At 45.9% G+C, this 9,484-nt stretch overlaps 1 protein-coding gene across 3 annotated transcripts; it reads right to left on the reverse strand.

The window, feature by feature from the left end:
• Positions 1-206: 206 nt before the first annotated feature.
• necap2 (NECAP endocytosis associated 2) lies at positions 207-9,480 on the reverse strand. Of its 3 annotated transcripts, none has more exons than XR_014031560.1 (9): positions 9,256-9,447; positions 6,443-6,543; positions 4,891-4,995; positions 4,728-4,809; positions 2,954-3,062; positions 2,217-2,361; positions 2,054-2,141; positions 809-1,059; positions 207-556 (listed from the first exon to the last, which is right to left on the reverse strand). XR_014031560.1 is itself a non-coding variant. In XM_081384657.1 (8 exons), exons 1-8 carry the CDS (start codon positions 9,354-9,356, stop codon positions 1,020-1,022), a joined length of 771 nt encoding a protein of 256 aa, XP_081240783.1. In that variant the 5' UTR covers positions 9,357-9,480; the 3' UTR covers positions 207-1,019. The 3 variants fall into 3 exon arrangements, 1 of the variants encoding a protein (XP_081240783.1); XR_014031561.1 differs by having other exon boundaries at positions 852-1,059; positions 9,256-9,430; XM_081384657.1 differs by having other exon boundaries at positions 207-1,059; positions 9,256-9,480.
• Between the last annotated feature and the right edge of the window lie 4 nt (positions 9,481-9,484).

Consider the following 9,484-nt stretch of genomic DNA (forward strand, 5'->3'; position numbering starts at 1 on the left):
TCATTCACACACCTGAAACTACAACAAAACAATAGCTATGGAAACCATCACACTCATATTTATCTATGTAAATTAGCACATATCATACAGATAGTTTGATAATTAATTATAACTTAATTTTTACTTGAGGACGTCACTTCTTTTGAATTATTAAGTTTAAGGAATCAGTACATTCAGTTTTACCGCAAAAAAAATATGACACTGTATATCAGGAAACGGTTTATTCATATATAAACCATCATTTGTACATTCTACATGAGTTTCATAAAGGCACTTGAAGGAAAGATTCAGACTTTTATAATTACTGACAATATCAAGAATAAAACTGTAGTCACCAGGAAATAAAGCAAATAAAGTCTGGGGTTAGTTTAAACTGTATAAGATGAAAAATCATCTGCTTATAAACACATAAAATAAGCTCTTCAAATCCTGATCCGAGTGAAAATAGCAGTTTTGAGTCAGACAGATCACATGACGCACATATAAAACACATGAACTAAAAGAAAGAAAACCTCACCGACAACCAACTAAACAGAGCAGATCGAAAGCTGTAAAGCTGAAGTGTGTCATTCGTTGGGATCTTCAAATACAAACAGACTAATGCCGAGTCACTATGAGGAAGTCACTACTTCGTGAACTTCCTGTAAACACTTTGACTCTCTTTATTGCTTTGTCCTATCAACTTCTGGCTCAGCCAATGGTGCGAGTTTATGGGCGGGGCCACCTGATTAACGACCAATGGCTGATGGGGGCGAGTAATCAGGAAACCTGTTCGGAAACAGTTATTATGACACACTTCAGCTTTAACATCAAGACAGCGTTAAACGAGACATGATACTGACATTCATCACATTAACTGAAGCCACGTGTGAATAACTAACGAGAAACGTGTTTCAAACTCGGCAGTGGCTGGAATGCAGCGAATATCAGCGACCGCAGGCCGATTGCATAGAAAATATCCGTGGAAAAACAGCGTCCATGTGTTGTCATCACATTCTCACGATCCCTTTCCAAAGATGCTAGAACTGCACCCATTCCGACCGCGTGTCCTGCGTGGACCTGTCGAACACACATCAGAGAGAGTGAGACACCTGCAGACAGACATATAGATAGACAGACATACAGACAAATAGATAGATAGAGGATAGATGGATAGATAGACAGACAGTCAGTTAGATATATAGATAGAAAGTTAGATGGATAGAGAGATAGATAGACAGACAGATAGATAAGAGATAGACAGATAGATAGACAAACAGTCAGTTAGATAGAATGACAGACAGACAGATAGATAGATAGATGGATAGATAGATAGACAATTAGATAGATAGATAGGCATATAGATAGATAGATAGATAGATAGTTAGTTAGATAGATAGATAGACAGACAGACAGACAGTTAGATAGATAGATAGATAGATAGATAGATAGATAGATAGATAGACAGTTAGATAGATAGATAGATAGATAGATAGATAGATAGATAGATAGATAGATAGATAGATAGATAGATAGATAGATAGACAGACAGACAGACAGACAGACAGACAGACAGACAGACAGACAGACAGACAGACAGACAGACAGACAGACAGACAGACAGACAGACAGACAGACAGACAGATAGATAGATAGATAGATAGATAGATAGATAGATAGAAAGATAGATAGATAGACAGACAGTTAGATAGATAGATAGATAGACAGACAGTTAGATAGACATATAGATAGATAGATAGATAGATAGATAGTTAGATAGATAGTTAGATAGATAGACAGACAGACAGTTAGATAGATAGATAGATAGATAGATAGATAGATAGATAGATAGATAGATAGACAGACAGTTAGATAGATAGTTAGATAGATAGATAGACAGTTAGATAGATAGATAGATAGATAGATAGATAGATAGACAGACAGACAGTTAGATAGATAGATAGATAGTTAGATAGATAGACAGACAGACAGTTAGATAGATAGATAGATAGACAGACAGTTAGATAGATAGACAGACAGTTAGATAGATAGACCGATAGACAATCACACTGACCCAGGTCCTGCCGCAGTGAAATCCCCCCACAGGTCCTGAGAGGGCGGGGCCATGGCAGGGGCGGAGTCTCCAATGTCCAACAGCGTCGCTAAAAGGGGAGGAGACTCATATTAGCCACACCCACAGAGGACTGTTATAAATACACCGGATCTGAGTGTCTCACCTGTGCTGGGAGGAGCGACAGGTATCGTCTGCTGAACTGCGAGTGGAGGAACGAGAGCGCTGGCCTTCACACCGGGAGGAGGAGGAAGCAAACCACCCACCGCTCGAGACTTCACTGGCCCACTCGACTCTTTCTTCTTTATGTTCTGAGAGAGAGAGAGAGACAGAAGTCAACACCTGTCTGTCAGACTGACTGTCTGTCTATTCATCTATCTATCTATCGGTCTGTCTATCCGTCTATCTGTCTATTCATCTGTCTGTCTATCTATCTATCGAACTGTCTGTCTGTCTGTCTGTCTGTGGCGGCAAATCATAGTCTTAACAAGCGAGTAACTGAATCATTCACTCAAACGATTTGTTTAAATCGGCTGATTTGGCAACTGACGAGTGAGTCACTGAATTGTTCGTTAGATTAATTCATTCAGTAATGAAAAATCACTGTTGTTCGAGGTCTCACAATAGTTCTACTGTGTGTTTGTTTGGAACCTTTTTTTTGGTGAAATAGAGCAAAAACAGACGATATTCTGAGTCAACTAATATGAACTGTTGTATAAAATCGATATAACATTCAAACCAGGCTGATATTCAGGAAAACAGCGCTCTTGGTTAACCAGCCATATCCATTTTTTTGCCCCATTTCTTGAATTTTGGTGGCATTTCTGCAGTGTGATGGAGGGGGCGGGGCTTCTGACGCAAGTCTGGATCGGATTACGCCACGATCTCGACGGCTTCGCTCACCCCAATGTTGATCTTGATGGTCTGACCCTCTTTGAAGCCCAAGTCCAGCTTCGGCACCGAATCCTGCGTGGCTTCCTGTCGGGCAAACTCACTTTCCTGTTTCACCCACCTGTGAGAGAGACAGGTCATGACATCAGAGACAACTCGTGACATCAGAGACGGGTCATGACATCAGAAAGGACTCATGACATCAGAGACGGGTCATGACATCAGAGACGGGTCATGACATCAGAGACGACTCGTGACATCAGAGAGGACTCATGACATCAGAGACGGGTCACGACATCAGAGACGACTCACGACATCAGAGACAGGTCAATGACATCAGAGACGACTCGTGACATCAGAGACGACTCGTGACATCAGAGACGACTCGTGACATCAGAGACGACTCGTGACATCAGAGACGACTCGTGACATCAGAGACGACTCGTGACATCAGAGACGGCTCGTGACATCAGAGACGACTCGTGACATCAGAGACGACTCGTGACATCAGAGACGACTCGTGACATCAGAGACGACTCGTGACATCAGAGACGACTCGTGACATCAGAGACGGGTCTTGACATCAGAGACGACTCACGACATCAGAGACAGGTCAATGACATCAGAGATGACTCGTGACATCAGAGACGACTCGTGACATCAGAGACGGCAGAGACGGCTCGTGACATCAGAGACGACTCGTGACATCAGAGACGACTCGTGACATCAGAGAGGACTCATGACATCAGAGACGGGTCATGACATCAGAGACGGGTCATGACATCAGAGACGACTCATGACATCAGAGACGGGTCATGACATCAGAGACGACTCATGACATCAGAGACGGGTCATGACATCAGAGACGGGTCATGACATCATAGACGGGTCAATGACATCAGAGACAACTCGTGACATCAGAGACGGGTCACGACATCAGAGACGGGTCACGACATCAGAGACGGGTCACGACATCAGAGACGGGTCATGACATCAGAGACGACTCACGACATCAGAGACAGGTCAATGACATCAGAGACGACTCGTGACATCAGAGACGACTCGTGACATCAGAGACGACTCGTGACATCAGAGACGACTCGTGACATCAGAGACGGCTCGTGACATCAGAGACGACTCGTGACATCAGAGACGACTCGTGACATCAGAGACGACTCGTGACATCAGAGACGACTCGTGACATCAGAGACGACTCGTGACATCAGAGACGACTCGTGACATCAGAGACGACTCGTGACATCAGAGACGACTCGTGACATCAGAGACGGGTCTTGACATCAGAGACGACTCACGACATCAGAGACAGGTCATGACATCAGAGACGACTCGTGACATCAGAGACGGCTCGTGACATCAGAGACGACTCATGACATCAGAGACGACTCGTGACATCAGAGACAGGTCATGACATCAGAGACGACTCATGACATCAGAGACGACTCGTGACATCAGAGACAGGTCATGACATCAGAGACGACTCATGACATCAGAGACGACTCGTGACATCAGAGACGACTCGTGACATCAGAGACGACTCATGACATCAGAGACGGCTCGTGACATCAGAGACGACTCCTAACATCAGAGACGACTCGTGACATCAGAGACAGGTCATGACATCAGAGACGACTCATGACATCAGAGACGACTCGTGACATCAGAGACAGGTCATGACATCAGAGACGACTCGTGCCATCAGAGACGGGTCATGACATCAGAGACGGGTCATGACATCAGAGGTCAAAGGTGAGACTGAACGACTCACTTGAAGTGATCCTGAAGCGCCACGTTGAAATCGAAGGAATCCCCGCGGTCGGCGAAACCGAGGCCGATGAATGCGTGACGCCCTGAGAGTCACAAAACACACTCGTTTATCATCACATGGAGAATGTTCATTATATACATTTATGTATGTTTTTCACACACACCGTTTCCATCCTCGATCCTGACGACGAAGTATCGGCTGGAGTCGGTGACGGCCTCGACTGCACTGCCCGGATACTGATCCACCGGAGCCTGAGCGAACAGCTCACCTGAGCACATGACACACACATGTGTGAGTGTGAGTGTGAGTGTGTGTGTGTGTGTGTGTGTGTGTGTGTGTGGATACAGCCTCGACTGCACTGCCCAGATACTGATCCACCGGAGCCTGAGCGAACAGCTCACCTGAGCACATGACACACACATGTGTGAGTGTGAGTGTGTGTGTGTGTGTGTGTGTGTGTGTGTGTGTGTGTGTGTGTGTGTGTGGATACAGCCTCGACTGCACTGCCCAGATACTGATCCACCGGAGCCTGAGCAGAGAGTGTGGTTGGTGTGTGTGAGTGTGTGTGTGTGAGTGTGTGTGAGTGTGTGTGTGTGTGTGTGTGTGTGTGTGTGTGTGTGTGTGTGTGTGTGGATACAGCCTCGACTGCACTGCCCAGATACTGATCCACCGGAGCCTGAGCAGAGAGTGTGGTTGGTGTGTGTGAGTGTGTGTGTGTGAGTGTGAGTGTGAGTGTGTGTGTGTGTGGATACAGCCTCGACTGCACTGCCCAGATACTGATCCACCAGAGCCTGAGCAGAGAGTGTGGTTGGTGTGTGTGTGAGTGTGTGTGTGTGTGTGTGTGAGTGTGTGTGTGTGTGTGTGTGTGTGTGTGTGTGTGTGTGGATACAGCCTCGACTGCACTGCCCAGATACTGATCCACCGGAGCCTGAGCAGAGAGTGTGGTTGGTGTGTGTGAGTGTGTGTGTGTGAGTGTGAGTGTGTGTGTGTGTGGATACAGCCTCGACTGCACTGCCCAGATACTGATCCACCAGAGCCTGAGCAGAGAGTGTGGTTGGTGTGTGTGTGAGTGTGTGTGTGTGTGTGTGTGTGTGTGTGTGTGTGAGTGTGTGTGTGTGTGTGTGTGTGTGTGTGTGTGTGTGTGTGGATACAGCCTCGACTGCACTGCCCAGATACTGATCCACCGGAGCCTGAGCAGAGAGTGTGGTTGGTGTGTGTGAGTGTGTGTGTGTGAGTGTGTGTGAGTGTGTGTGTGTGTGTGTGTGTGTGTGTGTGTGTGTGTGTGTGTGTGGATACAGCCTCGACTGCACTGCCCAGATACTGATCCACCGGAGCCTGAGCAGAGAGTGTGGTTGGTGTGTGTGAGTGTGTGTGTGTGAGTGTGAGTGTGAGTGTGTGTGTGTGTGTGTGTGTGTGTGTGAGTGTGTGTGTGTGTGGATACAGCCTCGACTGCACTGCCCAGATACTGATCCACCAGAGCCTGAGCAGAGAGTGTGGTTGGTGTGTGTGTGAGTGTGTGTGTGTGTGTGTGTGAGTGTGTGTGTGTGTGTGTGTGTGTGAGTGTGTGTGTGTGTGTGTGTGTGTGTGTGTGTGAGTGTGTGTGTGTGTGTGTGTGTGTGTGTGTGTGTGTGGATACAGCCTCGACTGCACTGCCCAGATACTGATCCACCGGAGCCTGAGCAGAGAGTGTGGTTGGTGTGTGTGTGTGTGTTCACCTGTGTTTTTGTCCTCTAGTTTGATGAAGACTGCTGTTCCTTTAGCTGTGATCTTCATGCGTCCGGTCCACGCCGGCTCGTCCAGCTTCCAGTCCGCGGCCCTGAAACAACATTAAACAACATTGGGGTGGCAGTGGCTCAGTGGTTCATGTAGATTGTCTACAAACCGAAAGGTTGGTGGTTCAATCCCCGGTTCCACCTGACCAAGTGTCGAGGTGTCCATGAGCAAGACACCTAACCCCAGCTGCTCCCGACGAGCTGGATGGCGCCTTGCATGGCTGACACCGCCGTCGGTGTGTGAATGAGTGAGTGAATGGGTGAATGTGAGGCTATATGTAAAGCGCTTTGGTGGCCATAGGTCTGTGAAAGCGCTATATAAATGCAGTCCATTTACCATTTACCATTTACCATTAAACAACATTATTACATGGCTCTGTGGAATACTTGACTCTGATTGGTCACCGTATGTTATTCCCAGATAACAGCCTCTGAGAACAGAAACACCGGCTCATCCGCGTCACTGACGCTACACACTCGCTAGGAACGGGTTTTCCTCATGTAGGTTTTGCTTTTGTCGAAGTTAATATTAAAACTCAGTCTTTATTAAAATTCTGCCATCCAGTATCGTGGACTCGCTCTGTTTCAGACAAACGCAGCGGCGGCCATTTTGTGACTATTGTTTTGTACACTGTTGGATTATAAGATACACAAAGGTACGATTTTAAAACAGTTTAATCTGAAATCAGTATCTCTGATCCCCATAATCATTTATGTGTTGAAATGCTGTGTAATGTAATGTAAGTGTTATGACTGTATACCGTATCTCTACCGCTGAAACGGCTCTCTCCGCAAAGCTCTGCGTTTAAAGAACTAACATATTTCAACTCAGATCAATATTTCGTGTCTAATTATTTACTGATGTACAAGTGTCCGTGTAATAAGCGGATAATGTACATCCAGCCGGTTGTCATCTCAGAATAAACCCCCTTCAGGTGTGTGTGTGTGTGTGTGTGTGTGTGTGTGTGTGTGTGTGTGTGTGATCTCAGAATAAACCCCTTCAGGTGTGTGTGTGTGTGTGTGTGTGTGTGATCTCAGAATAAACCCCTTCAGGTGTGTGTGTGTGTGTGTGTGTGATCTCAGAATAAACCCCCTTCAGGTGTGTGTGTGTGTGTGTGTGTGTGTGATCTCAGAATAAACCCCTTCAGGTGTGTGTGTGTGTGTGTGTGTGATCTCAGAATAAACCCCCTTCAGGTGTGTGTGTGTGTGTGTGTGATCTCAGAATAAACCCCCTTCAGGTGTGTGTGTGTGTGTGTGTGTGTGTGATCTCAGAATAAACCCCTTCAGGTGTGTGTGTGTGTGTGTGTGTGTGATCTCAGAATAAACCCCTTCAGGTGTGTGTGTGTGTGTGTGTGTGTGTGTGTGTGTGTGTGTGTGTGTGTGTGTGTGTGTGATCTCAGAATAAACCCCCTTCAGGTGTGTGTGTGTGTGTGTGATCTCAGAATAAACCCCCTTCAGGTGTGTGTGTGTGTGTGTGTGTGTGTGTGTGTGTGTGTGTGTGTGTGTGTGTGATCTCAGAATAAACCCCTTCAGGTGTGTGTGTGTGTGTGTGTGTGTGTGTGTGTGTGTGTGTGTGTGTGTGTTTGTGTGATCTCAGAATAAACCCCTTCAGGTGTGTGTGTGTGTGTGTGTGTGTGTGTGTGTGTGTGTGTGTGTGTGTGTTGTGTTTGTGTGATCTCAGAATAAACCCCTTCAGGTGTGTGTGTGTGTGTGTGTGTGTGTGTGTGTGTGTTTGTGTTTGTGTGATCTCAGAATAAACCCCTTCAGGTGTGTGTGTGTGTGTGTGTGTGTGTGTGTGTGTGTTTGTGTTTGTGTGATCTCAGAATAAACCCCTTCAGGTGTGTGTGTGTGTGTGTGTGTGTGTGTGTGTGTGTGTGTTTGTGTTTGTGTGATCTCAGAATAAACCCCTTCAGGTGTGTGTGTGTGTGTGTGTGTGTGTGTGTGTGTGTGTGTGTGTGTGTGTGTGTGTGTGTGTGATCTCAGAATAAACCCCTTCAGGCTGATGAAGATCTGATCCTGATCACCCTGTCGGGTTTATTCTGAGATAACAATCGTTATGTACATGATTATCACTCACTTATTCACAATTAAACTCACAATCATCAATACTGCAGCGTTTGCTCTAAACGATTTTAGTGTGTTAAATTGATGTTTCTGGTTATCTTATATTCTATATCAATATCGCTTTAATAATCTTGAATCAGAATAAGTTCCTCTTGCGGCTTCTCTTCTCTGTTGACGAGGACGGGGCTATAACCTGTCACTCACATGAGATCAGCCAATAGCAAACCACAACCATCCAACCAGCCAATCAATTCCCACAGACACAATCAAGCCCCGCCCACACTTATTATTGTCCCTGAGAAGTTTCACTCACAATAGAGAAGAAGAATAGAGCACAACTTCTCTTTCATGACATCTTTAAGCACGTCACTAACCATAATATAATAGTTCAGCTGCACACAAACATGGCGTTTATTCTCCTATATCAGTGTTTGATACAGTAGTGTGACGAAACTTAATGTTTCCCTCATTAATAATATTCAAGTTTCTGTTGTTGACAGCAGTTGTTCTGACGCATTATTGATCTGATCACGTGATCGACGAATAACAAACACCAACTCATCACACACCGGATTAATAATGCGTGTGTTTATTGAGGTAGGAACTCGAAGTGAGACCAGTGTCACATGATCAGTGTTTAACTCGTGATTAAACTAGTTAAAGTAGTGCCGCGGACTGTTGCGGGGTCTCACCGGTATCCGCGGTTGGAGCTTCTGGGTGGGATTCGGTAAACATGAACCTCTGGCTTCACACACACCACCGACTCATACAGTGCGCTAGTGTCCGCCATCATTGCTGCAACACCACCGACACATCACTGCACTTCCGCTTCCGCCCGCAGGCGATACAGAATAGAAGCCCTCCCACTCAACAACATCCGGTTCACACTGTGATATTATGGCTCATATTTCATGTGAGGTG

This window comes from Scardinius erythrophthalmus, assembly GCF_964197995.2.
Source record: "Scardinius erythrophthalmus genome assembly, chromosome: 14".
NCBI classification, from domain to species: domain Eukaryota; kingdom Metazoa; phylum Chordata; class Actinopteri; order Cypriniformes; family Leuciscidae; genus Scardinius; species Scardinius erythrophthalmus.